The sequence below is a fragment of the Chelonia mydas genome, chromosome 1 (genome assembly GCF_015237465.2).
Source record: "Chelonia mydas isolate rCheMyd1 chromosome 1, rCheMyd1.pri.v2, whole genome shotgun sequence".
Taxonomy (NCBI): domain Eukaryota; kingdom Metazoa; phylum Chordata; order Testudines; family Cheloniidae; genus Chelonia; species Chelonia mydas.
The window spans coordinates 256,118,053-256,140,590 of NC_057849.1; the positions used below are offsets into that span (position 1 = coordinate 256,118,053).

General features: G+C 49.6%; 1 protein-coding gene across 6 annotated transcripts in view; it reads left to right on the top strand.

The window, feature by feature from the left end:
• The window catches only part of MGAT3 (beta-1,4-mannosyl-glycoprotein 4-beta-N-acetylglucosaminyltransferase), a 36,202-nt gene extending 17,668 nt beyond the window's left edge, over positions 1-18,534 (top strand). For 3 of the 6 annotated variants that reach the window (XM_037881972.2, XM_037882016.2, XM_027822564.3), the window contains exon 2: positions 11,502-18,534. In XM_037881972.2, coding sequence (XP_037737900.1) covers positions 11,502-13,008 — 1,507 coding nt within the window. In that variant the 3' untranslated portion in view covers positions 13,009-18,534. Of the gene's footprint in view, positions 1-23; positions 184-1,483; positions 1,506-9,174; positions 9,491-11,501 lie in introns of those variants that run through there. The other 3 variants (XM_037881997.2, XM_037881979.2, XM_037882009.2) reach the window with 3 other exon arrangements.
• Positions 18,535-22,538: the final 4,004 nt, after the last annotated feature.

Consider the following 22,538-nt stretch of genomic DNA (forward strand, 5'->3'; position numbering starts at 1 on the left):
ATTAAGATCCAGTTCTCTCTCAGGTGCAGGAGGTGTGGCTAATCAGCCAGCTGCAAGCCTCTGACCCCAGAGGAATGGCGTCCTTGATACCTTCACAGTATCTCAAGTTGGACATCCCAAAATGGAAGCACCCTAAATCAGCAGCCACATATGAACACAATGTCTTTGTTTTAAAGACACAAGGTATCTCTTCTCCTTGTATATCTTGCCCCGCTTCTGCACCCTTTGTATGTGGCTTATCATGTCAGACTGTAAGGTCTTCAGAGAGGTGTTTGAACACTGCCTAGCATACTGTGTGTAGTCCCAGAATACTGGCGTTAAAGTCAGTGGGAGTGTGTAGAAGTGCTGCTCCCCTTCCTCTGCTAACAGCAGAAGGACAGGTCCTGGGAAGTCAGTGAGCTCCCCCTCCTCCTGCCTCTTTACTGGCTAGGGAAGTGAGCATAGGGGCTGGAACTAGGGGTGCTATCGCACCCCCTGGCTCTTGAAGTGGTTTCCATCATATCCAGGGTTTACAGTTTGGTTCAGTGGCTCTTAGCACCCCCCCACTATACAAATTTTTCCAACACCCCTGGAAATGAGGACTCATCCGGCGAGAGAATCTGAAGTGAGAGCACCAGGAGCAGTTGGTGTCTGGGTTTTATGACTTGGGACTCTGAGCCCATGGAGCAGCACCAGCGCACAATGGTCGGGGTGTCATCCAAGATGGGAGTCACCTATCTGCTTCACTCCTGGTCCACAGGATGATCCTTCTCCTTGCTGGTACCTTGTTCCCTGCAGATGTGGTGGGGAGGAGGGAAAGTCTGCCACCTTCAGCCCTCCCTCCCCTGGAGGGGAGGAAAGGAGATGCTGCCTCACTTTCCTAGCCAGAATCCGGGGGAAAGAAATGGGCCTGCCCATTCCCCCCGCAACCCCTTGAGGGTGGTTAGGAGCACATCAGCTGTTTCCCTATGCAGCACACCTACATGCACGCACACTTTGGGCGGCTTTGGGGCCTGTTTGGGGCTGTGGACTCCTTTCAGCTACCTTTATTCAGTTGTCCCCATTCTCTTCTGTGCCTTCTCTCATCACCCAGCAGGATACAGTGGAACTTCACTACGTCCTGCCAGCACTTGTCCCAAAATAAAAACAAAGTGGCAAGCTTCTCCTCCTTTGGTGATCTACTTTAACCACTACGGAAAACACATAATAAGTAACTATAATAATAATTTTTCATTGGAAACTGGGGCCAGGTGTCTTTGAGTTTGCTTGCTTTTTTCTGCATGTGATGTCGGCCTTTTCTGTGGCATAATAACCATCCTCATGGGAACCGGATGTCATGAGCAGACAGTGACTTGGGTTGGGGGAGCCCATTCCAGATGGTCATTCAGACTCTTTTTTTCTAGGACTTCAGGTGTTGGTAGAGGGAGAGGCAGAAGGTGGGACTGGGGAAGGCTGTGGGAAGATGGAATTAGAGTACTGGCTTCTTCCTCTTGGATGATCAGAGAGAACCAAGCAAGAAAACTAAGGTTTGTTTGGGGAGAGGTGAGGAGTTATACAGGGGCACAGTGGATCTGCTTACACCTATGTCTTATACGTTTCTCTCTGCCAATTAAGACCCAGACTTTATGTCTAATCCACACTTCCACTATCTGTAAGGGGAAAGCTATTGTGGATGGGGGATTTGTCTGAGAGGTTGGGAAGGTCTCATATTGGCAATAAGGGAGCATGAAAACTGAGAAATAGTTATGACCAACTTGCTTTGTGCCACTTTCAAACACAAAAGGGGGCCTTTCCTTATCTTAGTACATGACAAATAAAGAGAAGAACCTTACTTTGATTCCAGTGGGGCTTTAAAATCCATTTTAAGGTTTTCCATAGCACCCATCAATGTATCACTGTGGTGTCTAAATGCTTCCCAGGTAAATTAAATCTGCATAGCAAGGTCCCCAATGGATTTGTATTGAGTTTTCTGCTCTTCTACAGCCCTGGTTTAAAAGACAATCTGCTTGGAGAATTACATAATACTAATATCACTATTATTAGTTTTAACCTAGTTATAAGATTAAGTGTAGTTATCAAAGAGAAGGGACTTGTAATGAACGCTGAAGTTGGTCACACTCAGGGTTAGACTGATGACCTCTAGAAGATCATTCCACAGCCCCTCAACCTCCAGTTCTACCAAGACTGCTTTATCTCCAGTGTTTTGCACTGGGTGTTGGGAGCTGCATTGTCCCAGAGTAATACAACTATCTTGCTGGATCCTGGATGGGGAGGTGGTTGCTAAAGTAGCTGACTCCTGACCCACTCATGACTTTGAAGATCATGGCCAAGACTTTTTTAAAAAGACAATAGAAACCAACTGGGAGACGGTGGAGCGGCTAGAATACAGAGGTGATGTGCTCACAGAAGCTCATCCCATTGAGGAAGGCGGGCAGACATATTGTATACAAGATGGAGTCTCTCCATTGCATCCATCTTAGTCCCGATATACAGCAAGATACAGTAATCTAGTCTGGAGGAGACCAACACATGTCGCCGTGGTCAGATCCTCGTCCAGGAGGGAGGAGTGGAGTTTCCTAGTAAGATGCAGGTGGAAGAAGGCATTTTGTCACCACTGCAACTACTTGGTTGTCTGGGCTTGGTGATGAACAGAACCCCATGCTCTCACTAGTTTGACAAACGGAAGGCAGCTGCCTTCAGTGGACGGGGAGGACAGCATCTTCGAAGAGTTTCTCCCCTTCCAGACAGCATCACCTCAGGCTTGCCTATGATCAATATAAGACAGTTATTTTTCACCCAGGTGCTGATTTCTTGTGACATCCTGGTGATGGTGTTCATTGTAACTAGGGAAAATCAGATAGTTGAATGCTGCACTGTCTGCTCCAGGTGTCTCATGTTGGTAGTGAGTCAGTGGCACTTTGAGGTCAGAGGTGTCAAAGTTGCAGGGAGGATGAATGACATGAGGTTTGTTGCCTTGAAGGAGGCTTTGATAGTTTCCATTAGCAGTGGAAAACAGTTGCTCTTTGCTTATTGTCACCAGCCAGGAGAGTCATGGATGGACTTTCAATTCAGTCCCTGAATGAAGGGGAACCTGATCAGAATCTGTGTGCAGCCTTGTACTATGATCCCCCCCCAGAATGTCCCTGCTAGGGTCCTAGCCACACATAGTCATTAAAGATATCATGGCATTTTTCATAAGAGCAAGAGTGTTGAATATAGTGTCCTGAATAAGTTTGTACTGGGACAATTACATTCCGTTTCCTTACATTTTTTCCCCTGCAATTTCAATTTGATAGTGTATTCTTCACTTCCTGTTCTAAAATAGTGTGTAGTGCTGCCATGGCCTATCAAACTGTAGTTGTCCACCCTAGTGATGGCTTCCTTTCAGTTGCTCTGAAGAGATCCCTTTTATATTCCCTGTCTACTTAAAAAGATATTTTTTGGGGCACAGTTTATTCAGGGTTTGAAAGTGCTTTGAGACCCTTTGTGTGCAAATGCCATTATTCTCTCTTTGTCCCCTGAATGGACTCTGGGTGCAGTGCCTGAGAGGAGGAGAACCTGTTCTAGATTTGTGTCCACCTGGTATGGACTCAACATTTAGCCTGCCCAGGACGGGGAAGAAAATGCTGAACTGGATTTCTGTGCTCCATGGAATAGATTCTGGGCAAAGCCTCTGAACTTGTTCCAGTTTGTGAGCTGCTGTTTAAGTGTCTGGGGGACATGTGGGTGAGTGGATGTGCACTAGGGCTGTTGGTGCCAAGATTAGGGGTATCATACACCTGGCTGCATGCTCTGCCTCCTCTTCCCAGTGACCTCTGGAGCAAAATCTGGTGAATTGCCAGCCCACAAACTTTGTGCATTTTTCTTCCTTGTGATCCAGGATGTGATTCCAGGATGACATAAATCAACTGATCATTTGATATTTCCCAGGGCACAGTAAAATGTAGCAAGCAACTGGGGACGTTGCAGGTGCACCACACTCCCAGCTGTTCGTTACTGCAGAGGAGGCTGGCTGTAGGTACAGGCATATCCCTGGGACCTCAGGCATGGAAACATCCTTGAGGCCCCCTCTTAAAAGAAAACAAACCCTTAGTTCTGCTGCTGGGGATTGGAGGATGGGCTGGGAGATGCTGCTGTAATGTCTCAAGTAGTTACTCACACCTCTCTCCCCACCTAACTTTCAGAACAAATGTAACCTTTCTACCTGGTTTAACCAGCTGTGTTCTTTGTTTGCTGGGTGCCATTGCCAGTCCCTACTGAGTAAAGTTCACTTCCAAAAAATTGTCAGGGGAGAGGAGGCTCTGTGTTCCAGTGTCCCTGGTAACTGATCACTGCTTTGTGAGGAGCAGCTCGCTGGTGTTCTGTGCAGGAACCTGAGAACCTGTCCCTAGTAGATTATTAGGTATTTCCCTTTCAAATTTCTACCATGCACAAGGTGTTTTGAATAGGAAGGGTGGGGAGAAATGTCCTCCTCACCTTATGACCTGTGGCCTTAGCTGCAATTCCGAGGTGTATCTCACACTTCAAAGCTGACCTGAGGAAAGGGAAAGGAAAAGAGCACAGACATTTTTGGTCTCAGCCCACCAAGGGCAAAGAGGCTTCTCCACTCCCAGTCAGAGGAATCCCTGGTATGTGAGGATGGAGTTGATTTGGGGGAGGGGTTTTCATACTGGCATATCTGCACTTCTCAATTTGCCTCCTTTAGGGATGTTTCGGGAAATGAGTTTGACAGTTCTCAGCACCAGGGTCCCAACAAAAGGCAAAGATGAGCAGGAAAAATTGTCTTGCAGGAAATGTCAGGGCTGGAAGAGAAGAGGGTACTGCAGGTTAAGATTGGGCTAACAAAGCTGTTGGCAGTGGCTGTGTGTCCTGGCAGAGCTATGGGAGGTCTCAGGACTGGAATAGCAGTGCGTGTTACAGGTCAAAATCGGAGTACATTGGCTGAGACTTGCGGACATAGGAGAGCTGGAGAGGAAATTCAAGTATGCAATTTTAGGGAGCAAAATACACTTTAATTTCTGAAAGCCTGTATCCGGGAAGGTCAGCTAGTTTCCATGAGCTATTCAAACCTTGGTCTGTTTGCTGAGCCTACCACCAGGCAGGCCAGTTGTGGTGGGAGTACTTACCCAGTAGGAACTGGAATGAAATTCATAACAAGCATCACACAGACCAACCAACAGCAGCTGGATAAGAACCTAGGAATTGCCACAGGGATTATGCCAAAGGTCCATCTAATTCAGTATTCTGCCTTTGATACTGACCAGGAGGAGGTGTAGTCTTGTGCTTCCACAGAGACCTTGTACTGCATTATTATGTAGTTTGATCTACCTGTAGGGCAAGTTCCTTCCTAACTGTAGGTCCTACTGACCTGGGGCTAGACTGGAGCCAGTAACCTAGAAGCCAAAGGCTCACTTTTCTCCCAGACCTAGAGCCAGAGTTTAACTGGTGTCTTATAGATGAAAGGCTCTGAATAACCCTCCTCATTCCATGCATAAGCCTATCACCCTGTCACTCCATAATTACAGGGCTTGAAAAATCTACTCATCCAGGACAAGTAGGTATGTTTCTTGGCTATGTCCCATCCACTGCTATAGTACCTATGTTTTTATTTTAAAAACATCTAGCCCTAAAGGAAACCTTCCAAATGAGCAAAGCAGAATGGCTTCCTATAAGACCACTCCAGTGCCTCCACTGATGGGAGGAGAGAGAGAATGGGACTCTGGTACTGTTGGCCATAGGGTGGCCTGATGGGGGTGCCACTCTCTAGAGCAGGGGGCCCTGGTAGGGCTGTCAACTTTCTAATTGCACAAAACTGAACACCCTTGCCCTGCTCCTGTCCCGCCCCTTCCCCGAGGCCGAGGCCCAGGCCCTGCCCCACCCCTTCCCTGAAGCCCCGCCTCTTGGTCACTCCATCCCCCCCCCCCCCCCCCCCGCCCCATCATTCACTCTCCCCCACCCTCACTCACTTTCACCAGGCCGGGGCAAGGGCTCCAGCTGGGGATGTGGGCTCTAGGGTGGTGCCGGGAGTGAGGGGTTTGGGATGCAGGCGGGAGCTCCGGGCTGGAGCCGAGGGGTTCAGAGCGAAGGAAGGTGTGAGGGGTGCGGACTCTGGGATGGAGTTTGGGTATGGGACAGGGCTCAGGGCTGGGGCAGGGGGTTGAGGTATGGGAGGGGGGTTGGGGTGCGGGTTCAAGGAGGGGGCTCAGGGCTGGGGCAGGAGGTTGGGGTGCAGGGTCTGGGCGGCACTGACCTCAGGCAGCTCCCAGAAGCAGCCAGAATGTCCCTGTGGCCCCCTAGATGCAGGGGTGACCAGCATGCTGCCCTTGCCTGCAAGTGCCATCCTTGTGGTTCCCGGCCAATGGGAGCTGTGGAGCCGATGCTTGGGGAGGGGCCGGTGCACGGAGCCTCCCTGGCCCCTGCGCCTAGGGGCTGCGGGGACATGTTGCCACTTCTGGGAGCTGCACAGAGCCAGGGCAGGCAGGGCGCCTGCCTTAGCCCTGCTGCGCCACCGACCAGACTTTTAATGACCCAGTCGGTGGTGCTGACTGGAGCCACCAGAGTCCCTTTTCAACTGGTTGTTCCAGTTGAAAACCGGACGCCTGGCAACCCTAGGCCCTGGAGATCTCCACCACCCCAGCAGAGGGCTCTGTGTGGGGGCAGGGCCTACTACTACCAACACCCCTTCAGCAGAGGTCAGAAGTGTGCCCCACCCATCCACACACCCATACAGTGCCTTCTGCTTGGTGTGCTGGTGTGAGCAGGGCCCCCCTACTGAGTTGGCATGCACAGGTATTCAGGCAGGCTGGGACCGCCCTGCTCCTTAATCCGCTCCTCCATTTCTGGCAACCTGCCCCCACCTCAGCAGAGAGCTCTGTGCATGAGGCAAGTATACATGGATTTTTTTGAGCAGAGGGCTGGGGATTCCCAGCACTGACCTATTGGTGCAGCATTGATTTATTTGTGTGTGGGGGTGGGGGGTTAGCATTAATTGGTGACACACAGTTCATCCAGCAGGAGAATGGGCTCTTTGGGCCCAGGCAGTGGGAGTTGCCTGGCCAGTAGGAGATTGGACAGGCGGGTCTGTGGCTTGGGAAATCAGTGCATTTGAGCCTGAGGAGCAGGCTAAGTCCTTGGGCCAGGTCAGTGGTTTTCAACCTGTGGTCCATGGACCCCTGGGGGCCTGCAGACTATGTCTAAGATTTCCAAAGGGGTCCACACCACTCTTGGAAATTTTTTAGGGGTCAGGAAATGAAAAAAGGTTGAAAACCACTGGGCTAGTGGATGTTGGGTACATTTTTCAAGCCTTGCGTAATTAACCCCTCATGTGGGATACTGTCAGCCTGATTCTCTTCTTGCACCAATGTCAGCCAGGAGCTGTATAAATCATGTCAGGCCCAGAAAATCATGAGGTATTAAAAATAATAATTTGGGAGTGGGGGGATTTCTTCTGGTTTTGAGCTTCTAGGGTTCCGGTTTGCCAGTTTCCTCTCTTCCCTCCCCCCTCCCAAAAAAACAAAACAAAACAAATACCTGAGGTCTAGAAACTTAACTTTTATTTTTTTAAAAAAATGAGATTCTTGTGGGTTCCAGGGCTCCATGAGCTGAAGCTCTAAGAAATACACCAAATATTGGAGAATCGCAATAAAATCACAAGCATTGACAATACAGCAGGAGGAATTTCACTGGTGCTAATGGGGTCAAACTCCATGAGCTAGGCTGATTTACACTAGCTGAGGATTTGGCCCAATGGAATTCTACGGGTGTCAAACCAGTGCAAGCGAGAGCAGAATCAGGACAATTGTGTCAGATTTGGGAACTCTTAAGAACGTAAGAACAGCCATATTTGGTCAGACCAAAGGTCCATCTAGCCCAATATCCTGTCTTCTGCCAGTGGCCAATGCCAGGTGCCCCAGAGGAAATGAACAGAAGAGGTAATCATCAAGTGATCCATTCCTTGTCACCCATTTCCAGCTTCTAGTAAACAGAAGCTAGGGACACCATCCCTGCCCATCCTGGCTAATAGCCATTGATGGACCTATCCTCCATGAATTTATCTACTTCTTTTTTTTAACTCTGTTACAGTCTTGGCCTTCACAAAATCCTCTGGCAAGGAGTTCCACAGGTTGACTGTGCGTTGTGTGAAAAAATACTTCCTTTTGTTTGTTTTAAACCTGCTGCCTATTACTTTCATTTGGTGACCCCTAGCTCTTGTGTTATGAGAAGGAGTAAATAACACTTCCTTACTTACTTTCCCCACACCAGTCATGATTTTATAGATCTCTGTCATATACCCCCTTAGTCGTCTCTTTTCCAAGCTGAAAAGTCCCAGTCTTATTAATCTCTCCTCATACAGAAGCCGTTCCATACCCCTAATAATTTTTGTTGCCCTTTTCTGAACCTTCCCCGATTCCAATTTTTTTTTTTTTTGAGATGGGGCGACCACATGTGCACGCAGTATTCAAGATTTGGGCATACCAGGGATTTCTATAAGGGCAATATGATATGATGATTTCTGTCTTAACACTTCTGTCTTCTGAAGTGTTCTTAATCCTGCACACCCTCCCCCCGCTCAAGCTTCCTGTGTCTGTAATGATATTTGTGCATGGCCGTAAATCATTCCGCCTCAAAGATCTTTGAAGTTAATGATCAACTGAATGCTTCACAAACATTAACAAACTGGATCAGCGCCCTTCTTCTTTCCCTGACAACCCCTGGGACCTTAATAAGCTGGCATCTTGATGCAGATACTCTTTGTCCTGTGAGGCAAAATAACTGCACTTCTTTTTGTCTTCGCATGGTTTTACTATGCAGTGATACAGTGTCTGCTCATATCTGCTTCACAGCCTTGTGAGGCCCTTAATAAATACACCAGGCTCTTTAACTGCCTTGCCCAGCACATGTGGGACAGATGGATGAAAATTCTGAACTGCTCTGTGAGCTTTGAGAATGGTAGCGAACATGGTGCCAGTCACAACTGTTTGAGGTGTGAATACTCAAGGAGTATCCCAGGATCATTCTTGGAGACTGAAGATGTACCGTTAGGAATGGGGGATTTGAAGTCTTGGGGGGCTCCTGAAAACCCCATAGGGCTTGCTTGATATAGGCTCTGAGGGGTAGGGGCTGGGGGGAATCCACCTAAATATATGGAATAAGACAGCTGTCTGCTCTGAGGGACCATAAAGGGTCCAGATCCATTTAAACATTGACATATAAGATAACACAGTCAATGAAATAGCCACCTAAAACTTTTATTCCAGCCAAGGTGCATGCCCTCCTCTCCTTCCTTCCTTCCGCCTCAGCTTCAGTCTACGTATTTTGTGTTCCTCGTTGCCGTAGTAGTGGAACTCTGGACTTTGCATTTGACCCTGACTGCAGTAAGATCAGTGCTCCTTCTTGCCTCTAGCAGAAGTGCCTTCCATAGTCTAGGGCAGTCTTCTGCACGATTGGTTGAGTCTCACTGGTTCATGTAGCTGTGGCAGAGGAAGAGGTGCTCTCTCACGTGTGGTCTCAGGTAGGGCTTTCACTGCTTAGACACAGAGATTTAATTGCACTCAGTATTTCAAGGAGGAGCCAGTGTAAACCGTGGAGCAGCAAGCTGATGTGCTTGTGGCAGTTTACAGTAATGCTCCAGCTTGTCTGTTCACCTTTGTGTGAGCTGAAGTTTTTGTAGATGGTTTGGTTTTGTTTTCCTTAGAGCCTGAGTTTCAGAGGTAGAGGCGATCCCTCCTCCACCCCCAGTCCCACCCTGGTGTTCATCTAGTGGGGAATGTGCTTTTGCGTAGAATTTCATGCTGTAACGAGGGGTCCAGTCCCTTTATCATGATGGCAGGTGGTCTGCTCCTGGCCCATGTTCCCAGCCCCCCCAAAACCTGCTGACCCTTGGGGATAGGATATACGTCCTCTTCCACACCTAGGGCATGTCTACGTTACCGGCTGGATCAATGGGCAGTGATTGATCCAGCGCAGTTCGATTTATCATGTCTAGTCTAGTCTAGGCGCGATAAATCGACTGGTGAGCGCTCTCCCGTCGACTCTGGTACTCCACCAGGGCGAGAGGCGCAGCTGGAGTGGATGGGGGAGCATCAGCTATCAACTTACCACAGTGAAGACACCACGGTAAGTAGATCTAAGTACATCGACTTCAGCTACGTTATTCACGTAGCTGAAGTTGCATAACTTAGATCGATTTCCCCCACACACAGTGTAGACCAGGCCCTCGCAAGAGTGAATGCCTTTTCCTGTGTGGAATGGTGGGGTAGGGACGGAGGAGAGGTGGGAGCTCATATCTTTTGTCTGGATTTTGCTCCTTGCTACTTTCCCATCTGACAACAGCTCTCCTGTCCCACAAAAACAGGAATATACATTCCATTCAGCACAACTTATTTTATCAGCCATTTAAACAAAACAGAATCTAACGCATATCTAACCAGATTGCTTACTAACTCTTTACAGGAGTTCTGACCTGCATTCCTGCTCTGGTCCCAGCAAAAGCATCACACACTCAGAGAGGACCCTTTGTTTTTCCGCCCCCCTCCAGCTTTGAAAGTATCTTGTCTCCTCATTGGTCATTTTGGTCAGGTGCCAGCGAGGTTATCTTAGCTTCTTAACCCTTCATAGGTGAAAGGGTTTTTCCTCTGGCCAGGAGGGATTTAAAGGTGGTTAGCCTTTATATTTATGACACCTTGGTCCAGAGGCAACATGTTCAGCCCCTAACACGTAGGGGATGGAAGGCAAAGCAGTTGAGTAACAGTCCAGTAGCCCAATGGACTTTAGGTGGACGGGAGAGAAAAGGTGAGGCCAGATTAATTTTTGAGACTCTCCCTGCTCAGCATTGAGTAGCTTTTCCTGGGAGTGAGAGGATTTCTTTAGGACATATGTTGTGGATGATCCTCCAAATGGTTTTGGGGATTCAGGTATCTCCCATACCCCAGAAATTGAGATCATTAGCTAAACGTTTTATGGCCCCTTCTCCCATACACTCCACTCCAATCACGTCTTCTTTTCAGCCTCAACCTTCTATTCTCCTTGCCCCTCATCCCAGCCACTCTCTAGCTCCCCCTTCCAGCAGTCCCCTAACCTTTTGGTGATATACCATATGAGTGAGCTCTCTGTATTTTTTCCCCACCTTGCCATCTGCTCTAATTAAATCTGCTGAGCTTGGAGACTTCACTGGATCAGAGGTTCCCAGAATTCTATGCTTCCCATCCCCTTACCTGGACACTAATGGCATGTTCTAGAATATATCAGGTCTAAAGATAGTGCCCAGGCCTGGAGAGGTCAGATTTTCTGAAATCCAAGAGGGAACTCAGCAAAGGTGGCAGGCCTGGTGAGAATGGGAGGGAGGGAATTGGTTTGGATTAGATTTGAGGGAAAGATTCCAGCTGGAGCCTATTCTCTCTGAGTTTGGACCTCGCTCTGGTTATATCCTAGGCTTCACACAACACTCTTTTCCTCAGTGGTCCAGGAACCTTTTGCAGCCAACTAATAACTGAATGTTACTTTTCTCTTTGGCTTTTCCTCAGGATGAAGATGAGACGCCACAAGCTCTTTCTGACTCTGTGCATGGCTGGTCTCTGCCTCATCTCCTTCCTGCACTTCCTCAAGGCCCTCTCTTACGTCACTTTTCCCCGGGAGCTGGCTTCGCTTAGCCCCAACCTTGTCTACAGCTTCTTTTGGAACAATGCGCCTGTCACTCCGCAGGTCAGCCCTGAGCCAGGAGGGCCGGAGTTTCTCCGTACGCCGCTGTACTCCCATTCACCCCTGCTTCAGCCCCTGCCACCCAGCAGGGCCAGTGAGGAGCTGCACAAAGCTGAGTTTGTACTGCAGGAAGACACCTCAGAATATTTTGTCCATACTAAAGCTGGCGGCGTCTGCTTCAAGCCAGGCACCAGGATGTTGGAGAAGCCACCAGCGGGCCGAACGGACGAAAGAGAAGATGGCGCTGCTTCGGGGCACCCAGCTCGCAAGCCGCTGAGCACCAGCGGCACAAAGCGGCGCAAGTGGGTGGAGTGCGTGTGCCTGCCTGGCTGGCATGGCCCTAGCTGTGGGGTGCCCACTGTGGTCCAGTACTCAAACCTGCCCACCAAGGATCGGCTGGCACCACGTGAGGTACCCCGGCGGGTCATCAATGCCATCAACATCAACCATGAGTTCGACCTCCTGGACGCCCGTTTCCATGAGCTGGGTGATGTAGTGGATGCCTTCATAGTCTGCGAGTCGAACTTCACGGCTTATGGCGAGCCGCGCCCGCTAAAGTTCCGTGAGATGCTCCTCAATGGCTCCTTCGACTACATCCGCCACAAGGTGCTCTACGTCTTCCTTGACCATTTCCCTCCCGGCGGGCGCCAGGACGGCTGGATTGCCGATGACTACCTGCGCACCTTCCTGACACGGGACGGCACCTCCCGCCTACGCAACCTGCGCCTGGATGATGTCTTCATCATCGATGACGCGGATGAGATCCCGGCCCGCGACGGCGTGCTGTTCCTCAAGCTCTACGATGGCTGGACAGAGCCTTTCGCCTTCCACATGCGCAAGTCCCTCTATGGCTTCTTCTGGAAGCAGCCCGGCACTCTAGAGGTGGTTTCTGGCTGCACAGTGGGGATGTTGCATGCTGTCTATGCCACGGACGGGATCCGCCTCCGCCGCAGAGAGTACTACACCATGCCCGGCTTCCGGCAGTACGAGAACAGCACGGGCCACATCCTGGTGCAGTGGTCACTGGGCAGCCCCCTCCATTTTGCTGGCTGGCACTGCTCCTGGTGCTTCACCCCAGAGGGTATCTACTTCAAACTGGTGTCAGCCCAGAACGGGGATTTCCCCCGCTGGGGCGACTATGAGGACAAGCGGGACCTCAACTACATCCGGGAACTGATCCGGACTGGTGGCTGGTTCGACGGCAACACCCAGGAGTACCCCCCTGCTGACCCTAAGGAACAAATGTATGCCCCAAAGTACCTGCTAAAGAACTACCAGCGGTTCCACTACCTGCTGGAGAATCCCTACCGGAGGGCAGAAGGGGCTGGGTGACAGGAGTGGGACTTGCATGGGAAATGGGAACGTTAGAGCAAAGGGGAAAAGTGAGGTGTGTCTTTTATTTTCCTTTTTCATTTTGTTTCCAGCCAAGGTGCGTAGTTTCTCTGCATTCTCTGCCCTTCCGGGAGTGAGACTTGGGGTGGGATTCCCAGTCATGCTAATGAGGGCCAGAGGGAAGAAGAGGAAATGGGAACTGGCCCTGTAGAAGGCAAAAAGGCTGTGGCACACCCCTTCAACCTTGCCTGCAGGGTGGGGAGATCTTATCCAGGGGGCAGATTTTCCTACATAAGGGTGGATGGAGGGAGCAGCTGCCCCCACGGTGGAACAGGTTGCATGCACATGTGCATCTGGACTTGTCAATGAGCATGTGAGTGGGCGGGCGAATGTATGATCATGTGCATGTGAGTGGATGTGTGTGTCACGTGTGTTCATGTGAGTTTGTGTGTACATATGCAAAAGCATCTCTATAGGCATTTATTTTTTTACCTCGGTAGTCTTTAAAATACAGCCTCTCCCTACCAACCCCATGTCAATGCGTCTCTCATGGGCTCCACTCTTTGTCTGACGTGCTGCCAGTCCTGGAGCTTGCAGATAAGAGAAGAGGGGTGGAACACAAGTGCTTGTACTCCTTCCCTACCCCCACCTCACTGTCGCTCTGCACCCCACACCTTAGCTCTGCCCACAAAGCCTCAGGCTGTGTCCCGGCAACCTGCTTTCATCAGGGGAGCAAGCTGCAGGGGTCTTCACTAGGTTGATTGTGTGTTGTGTTCACAAGTGTGTGGATTAGTGTGTGCACGAGTGTTAATGTGCATGGATTTGGCAGGTGTGTGGCAGAGTGCATGTGTGTGTGAGAGAGAGGTAGGAGCGTGGCAGGATTCAGAAGCTCTGCTATCTACTTAGGGGTTAAGGATATTCAGGGAACCCTCTACAAGCCTGCTGGGTATAGGGGGAGGCCAGGAAGCTGTAGGCTCAGCGTGCCAGTGCTCCATAAATGGGCCTGTACAGAACCAGCTCTGGATAGGGGGGTAAGAATAGGGACAACCTTAGGGAGTACTCCCTGGCAGTATCTGTGGCAGGGAGCCTCCCTCCCCAGTATAAGAATACAACACAAGTGCTGGTTAATCCTCTTCTCCCTGGAGTAAAAGGGAGGGGAAGGGGAAATCGCAACCCCCTAGAGCCTAGCGTGGGTGTTGGGGCCAGTGGGATACAGACTGCATCCAGGCACAGCACCCACCCCAGGGACAGGGAGAATTAGCTGGGGGATTACTTCTGGAACGCTGCCGCCTTGTGGCTGGGAGGATGCATGAGCCGGACTCCTTGTCTGGACTGTGTGGAGAGTCATGCAGTGAGGAGGGGAAGTGACAGTACTGGATTTAGGAGCCGAACCAATCGCAGCCAGCGAGCTAAGCTCTCCATCCCTGTTGTCCCTGCACTGGGTTTTTAATGACGGGGCTTGCTTCTTTCCTCGGCTGTCTTGGTTCTTTGGGGCGACAGCCACCTTCCCCCTCTCCTAGTTTGAGCAAATGGCTCTGTAGTGTGTGTGGAGCCCGCTCTGTAGCATGTAGCGGGGTGAAGTACAGTGGGAACCTATGTTATTCTTCCAGCTGAGAGAGTACGCTAAAGAGAGAAATGATGGAAGCATGATTCCACACCCTCTTGTTTGGAATAAACATGGGGGAGAAAAGGGAATGTTCCCTATAAGGAACGATCCCCCGCCAGCCAGGCCAGCCGTGCTGAAGAGAGAGGGGGCTTTCTTTGCCAATGGGAGTGTAAATCACCCTGACCATCAGAGCTCACCACCCTTGGGTTTTTTGCCTGGATTCCCATTTCTGCTACTCTCTTTTCCCTGTGTGCTCCCTCCTCCATCTGTCTGGGGGAAAGTGACAGGTCCTGGGGCTCAGTTCTCAGGTCGTGGCTTCCTCCTGATCCTATAAGTATTTCTAAGGTTCTTATCACCTTGGTATCTATTCCTGTAGCACTTTGAACTAACTGAATTCCTTTTTTCAAGCAGCTGTGGGTCCAAAGTAGATAGAATGACATAACGCACCAAAATTGGAACCCCTTGGTTCTTGACAGATCTGAGCTATGTTTAATCCTATCTCACTCCTAGTCCCATGACACCTGCTCGAAAGAGGCTAAGCATCAGTTTGCTTTATACCCAGCTGCTACCATCACCCACTACAGTCTGCTCCATGAGATCATTCAAGGCTGGCACGTGGAATAGGAGAAGGGGAACTTTCCATCCTCGCCCCTGGGAGAAAGCTGTGGCTGAGCATCAGAGGCATGACCCATCAGCTAGGGTGCGAAGGAGGCGTGGTTCAGGCCGAGGGGTGGTACCTCACAGGGCAAGGTCTACAGGCCCATCGGCAACAGAGAGTTCATGACTATGGTGAAGGAACTCTCGTGACTTACAAGAACTGGAAGGTGATTGCAAAAGGAGGGGCATATGTTAGGGGAGAAGGCCTTTGCAGCAGTGGGTATAGCACAGCTGGGCAGTACTACAGGCCCAGGTGGAGGCAGAGGGAGAGCACCATGCATCAGTACAAGGGCCTGGTGCAGGATATTGCAGAGAGGTATGCAGGGGCCCACACATTGCTCATTTTCTTTCATTCTTGAAGAAATAGTGAGAGCCCAGAACCTGCCCTCAGACCCTCTGCTTTGACTCCGCCTTTCCACAGGAACAACAAAACAACCCAAAGTCCAGTCCCTGCTGACTGGAGGGGAGAGAGACACACGCTATATATCTTTGTCTGCAAACTCCATAATGCTGGGAGGTGCTCAGCTACCTTGATGGCAGGCACCATATAGCTAGAACTTGAGTCCCTTCCTTGCAGCACAGTCCTAGCCACTAGTCTGGGGTGGATTTAGGACATCCAGTTAATGCCAGCAATCTTTCTGGATAGGAAGCGATGTGGGACCAAGCCGACCACAATACATCCACAGTACTGTACCACCTCCCCTGGCAGAGCACCTTTTCCCCATTTGCCCCCACCCCTCTTCCGCTCTCTGGGGTTTGCATTACACTGCAGGGTGTGCTTGCCTTGCCTGGGGTTTTGCAGTTGCCTGTTGTGAATTTCTAATGCACCCATCGCTGCAGTAGCTAGGCCTGATCCAGCACAGAGATATAGTCTGCTCGTTCCCCTTCCCTCCCTTACTTCCTCACTGGCCCTCTTCCTTCTCTTGCTTTCATTTCCCTCTTCTCTAGCAGCCCCTCCCCTGCCCGCCAGGCATGAGGAACAGATCCCACTATAGCTGGGTACGAATTGAGCTCCTCTGGGGACTCCGAGAGGGCTCTCTGTTCCAGAGTCCCCCTCCTCACTAGTTAGTTTGAAATGAAACTTGAAACAGGCTTCTGTGTTGAGGGACTTTCAGGAGAAACGTGTTCAGTTTTACTCTTCATATGAATTATTTTTGTAATTGTTCAGTTTAAAGCCAAACCAGTTTATATTTATGGTATTTACCTTGCGTGGCTAATCCTCTCCCGATTGGGTTTAGAGAAATTGACCTCTTGTGGATTTATCATCTTCCACTTCCATCGTCCCTTGCAGGCTGCCGGGTGGGATTTTGGGGAACTAGCTCTTGCTGGTTGATTTCTCAGGCCAGCAGTCCGCCCCAGCCAGGCCCTGAAGGAATGGGAAGCAGAGGTTACATATGTAATTTGATCAGATGGCTGGATGGGTGCCTGTAGGAGGAAGACAGAGATTAAGCTTGAACAAGGAACAACACAAAAGTGCAGGGTCTCAAATTGTGGCAAGGGAGAAATGGGTGTGATGATAAGGATTGGTCCAGAGCCCTCATTCCCACAAACCACTGGTATGAGCAATACCAATTTGATCGTGTCTTGATCTGGCACTGAAGATGCTGCAATGGAATATATCTGGGGCATGGTTAATGACAAGAGGGAAGGGCTAGGAAGAGATCACAGCTGGGTTATGTGCTATTTGTTGCAGCAATCATAACTGAGAATGAGTAGTACAGCTCACTTCCTCCTTTGCAAACAAACTCTTCTTTGACAGCTGCTTCTTCGCATATGGTTAAGTGTCTTTTCACCTTTAACCCCTCACTACCCTTCTTAATTTGAACCACGGATAAGGCAGCCTCTGCAATTTCTGGGGCTTACACTCTGCTGTGTGTCTGTTTCAGTCTGTTGTGTTAATGTCCCCTGCTCCTTTGTAGTTTTCAAGGCTCTCTCCTCCCATCTATCCACATTAAATCCTGAGAGGTGGGCTATTTCCAGGTTATTTATAAGCGAGGATGAGGACATGGTGTTGGAGCAGGTGGGTCCCCCTTACGGGACAGACTGGCTTGAAGGTGCTTCTCCCTATCCCATCAGTGGAGCTCGTGGTAAACCTTGGTGATACTCAGAGCCAGATTGAATATGATATCCCTAAGGGAACAAGAGACAAAGGATGGGATTGTTTTTATGGCTCTGTGTTTATTATGAAAAGGAAAACATCACAGTTCTCTACTTAGTGTTCTTTCCTCCAATATTTGCAGTATGTCCCTGGGGCTGAGGTATTCCCTAGAACTCCTGTTTGCCTCCAACCGGGGGACACACCGCAACATATCATTTATACGCTGAGCGTGGGCAAATGAAGAAGCTCTGATTCATCCCATTAATGTGGCAAGGCTGGGGGAGCTCAGAGCAGCATTTTCCCCAGTTATCCTCAAGCAAGGTATCCTCCTGAGACCGTAGCTTCTTCTCACACCCTGGAACCATCCCACCTTATGTCCCTTTGTCACCCCCTTTCTTCATTAACTTTCATGGCTGCTGCAGATCTGCACTGTGAGGAGCCTGGAGCTGGGCATTCCTGGTCCTGTTAGTAAACACTGGTTAGGAAGGCAGTGGGCAAGGGAAAGGTCATCCTGGATTTACAGACCTAAAACTGGGGAGGAGGGGGCAGAAGGGGAAGGGACCCCAAATCCCTTAGTCTTTGTGTTCAGAGCTCAAAAAAAAAACAACCAAAAAAACCAACCTTCAGTCTCTCTGAGAAGTTGGAGGAGCTCACCCTTAATGTGAAAATAGAGGAGTATAAATGTGGGCTGGAAAAAAATGGGAGGGGTTTTACCCCCAAATGCCAAGAAAAGGGAGGAGAGTACACATACACTGGGAATATCAGAGCTGCAACCAATGGTATAGAAAGGAGGAATTAAAGGCCAAAAGCCAAACTGAGAATTCAAACCACTGTCCATTCTCATTCCTGCAGGAATGATCAAGCAGTATCCTCCATGGAGCAATGCACTGGCATTCCCATGGGACTGATGGTACCCAGGGAACTGACTTGTGGTGTTGCCCGGAGCGCCCTCTTTTGGCAAAGGAATGCGTGGACTTGCCAAAAAACCCAACAACCCTGTAATTTATAAACACCAGTAACAATTAATTTTTGTAAGGATGAATCAAATGTACATTCTGAAATCATTTTCTCTGTAAATGGTTGGATTTCATTTCACCCTTAAAGGGATACTTTAAAAGGAGATGATAAAAATAATAATAAAAAATTTACAAAGTATGAAGGGAAACCAGATGGTGTTTGTAGCTGCCTTTATTTCAGCCCACATGGTCAGGAACCCATGGAAAAGAGGCAAAGAGGGTGCTGCCTCCGGCTTTGGCACACCTCTGCCATTCCTGAGTAACCGTGGACCGCTTGGGAGTTTTAACACCCGAACCTTTGAATGCAGACGCAATATTCTACCCAGTGACTTAAAGGAGCAACCACTCTAGCTCAGCCAACAGAGGGAGTTCATGCACCCCACTGAGCAAGTCGGATATATTTCACCCAACGGAGTCCAGTGCGGTGTAGGCATAATCCCATGGATGATTTCTGGCAACTGTGAGCCAGGATTTCTGTCATGTCTGTAATAATATTGTTGGCTAGCAGTGTCCTTTTAAACAATGAACGTTATGTAGTGATAGCCCAAGGCCCCATAAACGTCTATAGGGCTAGAAGCCCCTCCTCTCTTAATCAGGCCTTGCAACCCTTTGAGGGAATGGCTGTAAAAGGGTAGGTCTGATATAGTTCCTTCACTCAGGGCAATGGGTCCCCAACCCCTGTTCACCTCGGGACAGCCCGTACCTGAAAGAGGGGCTTTGCTAGCTCATCCAGTTGCGGGAACTGCTACACAAAGTGTGACGCACTCAGGGCTGATGTATTCCAACCAATAAGGAGCAATCGTAGCACGCACATGGCAGCCGCTCCATCCCTGTAGCATAGACACACCGCCCCCAGTACACAGGTCAGTGGTTGGAGGGACCTATAACTCCTGGGAGGATTCTGCACCAAAAAAATTAAAACTTTTTTTGTGCACATTTTAAAATTCTGCAAGTTTTATTTGTCAGAATAGGACTACATAATCACACCAGTTTCAACTGCTTTGGTAATTTATTTCAAAATACCTGTCAGCAAGTATGGCTGTAACAATACAGACACGCACAAAATTTCCCCCAGGAGAAGAGAGTTAAAGAAACCCCTACGACCACCCAGTTCCTGTTTCTCTGCCCCCTTTTCCTCCCCAGAGCCCAGCCATGGGGCCCTCATGGCCCAGATACCCACCCCCTCTTCCCCCAGAGCCCAGCTGCAGAGCCCCCCTGGCCCAGATATCTGCATGCCCTCCCCCCAGGAGCCCAGGGATCCAGAGGGAGAAACAGCCTGACGCTCACTCCCAGGCTTGCATGGAGTTTCCTATGTGCCCCCCTCTCCTTCCCTCAGGGCATGCTGGGAACTGCAGGTGTCAGGAACCCTCTAGGTCCCTCTCCTTTCCCCCCTCCCCACCCCTGGCAGTGTCATCTATATGCAAGCTGGGCTCTGCTGTGTCCAGCATCCCCTAATGGTGGCTAGCAGCTCCGCAGCCCATTTCTGTGGGGGAAAGGAAATTCTGCACACACGTTAATTTCTGCGAAATCCTGCTTTGAGCAGTGGTGCAGAATTCCCCCAGGAGTAACCCATTAAGCATCGAGCAGATCCATCCTATGGCTTTCTTGCTTTTTCTGTGAGCAACAGGCTTTCATCCAGGGCAGGAGCCAGCCTGGAGATGACAGAGAGGTTTCAGGCCTCTTGCGAATTTCAGCTGTGCTGGGGGAGTACCCCTCTCATTGTCTGCCCGCTCCACCTTCCCACCTCCTGGGGTACAGCGGCCAGTTGCAGGCACAGCTTCCTACCACTTCCCGCAGCCACCTGACTCCATTTTCACAGCAAAGGAGGGGAAGCAAAAAGAGCTCAGCAGCTGGGGTTGGCTCCGTTCCCTCCTCTTCCTGCTCCTCTGCACCTCACCCTTCCCTCCCTGCAACATCCCCACTGAGAAGGGGGCAGAGGGGATGAAGAACCCTGAAGCTGCCCCCCCCAGTCTGGCAGAGGACAAGGGGACCCTGCTGCGGTTGCCCCTGCCCCAGGCCTGGGAGAGTGGGGGGTGAAGAATCCCAGGAGGAGCAGAGGTGGGGCTGGGGAGCCTGAACTGATGCGGGATAAGGGGTGGGTGGGGGCTGGGCTGGCAGAAATGATGGTGGGGGAGGGGGCTGGGCAGATGCGGGGGGGGGGATGGGCAAACCTGATGAGGGGGTAGAACTGATATGTGGACTGTGGGGGACAGGATGGCTTTGAAGGTTGGGAGCAGAATTCATTGCTAGGCAGAGGAGAGATGGGGGCAAGCGTGCCTGCAGCAGGGGCCAGTCACCTCTAATACACTAGGGAGAGTGGGCCACACATGCATGCGCGCAATGGGCAGCAAGAGTTCAGAAAGCAAAAGACAGACCAACAAAAACCACAATAGAATCTTTGTTTAAAAATCTCATGATTTTGGGAGCAATCATGATTTCTGCGGGGTGGGATCTGGACTCAAGATTTTTTTTTTTTTAATTCCATGACTGGCACTACTGCAATGCTGATGCTTATCAGCCCCCAGAGAAGCTGTTGGTTGATATAGATAGAAGTACAGTGTTCTTAGACATCCATTGGAATCCACCAGCTCACCTGCCAAATCAGCTAGCCTTAAAAATGGATGGTACAGAGTGTCAGGCACACACCTGGCCGTTGCTGACAATGAAAGAGGCAGGGGCTATGGCAGGATGAGTAGAAGGGCCACCGCCTGGGGTCCAGAAGACTAAGGTGTGGCCCCAGACAGAGCCCCTGCAGCTGCAGATCTTGGTGGCAGAAGCAAATATTCAGATGAGAATTTCAAAGGCTAAAGATGAGAAAGGTTCCAGGTGCTCAGCAATTGAACAGGGTGTTTTGACCCTGGGATAGGTGAGGCTCATTCCCAAGGGACAGGTGACAGCCTCTACTGTCCTTAGAAAGGGAGCCTGGTCCAGATTATCTGAGGCAGGGGATGAGACCTGCCCAGTAGAGTAACCCAAGCGATCCTGGAGAAGCTGTGCAGAGCCAAGTTCTCTTTTCATTATGAAGGACAGGTTGCGCTGGAATGGGCTTGCCCTGTGCCTGAGCCTTGGAAAGTGGTGTGGTTCTGGTGGTATCTGGCAAATTCTTCCCAGTCCTTAAAAATCAGTTGGAGATGGTGTAAAACTCTCCCTGATCTATGCCTATATCTGCAGCAGGTCTCCACCAGAACAGACCTGCCTCAAAGATTTAACAATCTGAAGAGAGTAGATGGTATAGGGTGAGTGTAGAACAAAACAGAGGAGGAAGGGGAAGACAAGGATGATCATACAGACAGGAACACAAGATTGGCCTATGTACAATCTGGAGGTTGCAAAGTTGTTTGTTTGATTTAAACAAGATAAATGAACAAAAGATATTAATGAATCTCTAAAAGGCCACCAACTCTGTAAAGCCATTAAACATAGCTGTAGATGGGAAAAGTGCTATGAAGGTACAAAGTATTATTCATTATTCCCCTTTTTTTGCCTCTTACCTTCTCTTTTTGATCAATTGTTACCATAAATATATCACTTATCTATTCTTGATCTTGGTCCTTTAGACATTTCTTTGGGGACATGAATTTCCCTCAACTCCAGGTCTGTAGATAAGTATTAAATACATTCTCAAGAGTAAAGAACATCGGTAGTTTCATATGCTTAAAGTTAGTAAACAGTTTAGCTGATTATAGGAGGGTCTGCTTCTGGTCAAAAGCTCTGGGAATTTGCAAGTTGCAATTCAGGTCTTGACCATAAGGTTTTCCTCTGCCCTGTGACAATTCCATTCTATGGCCAAATGGAACTCTTTATTTTCTACTAAGCAAGTTATTCTAAGGATTGATAGTGGAAGGTGATCAGTGGGACCACCCACATGCTTAAAGTTAGGCATGGACTTAAGTGCTTTGGTGGATCAGGGCAAAGGCACTCGTCACCTTGCAGACTTGAGCCGTGTGTGATTACTCTGGTAAAGCAAGTAGAGATTTCACTAGTTTATTTGAAACTGGCCATTTGCATGGAGAGTTACAGAGAGATTATGTGCTTCTCAACTGTATATATATCATGCTATTGACACAAGGGCCAAATTATCCGCTGGTGTAAATGGGCACTGCTCCACTGGTTTCAACAAAGCTGTGCCCATTACCTCAGCAGAGAATGTGGC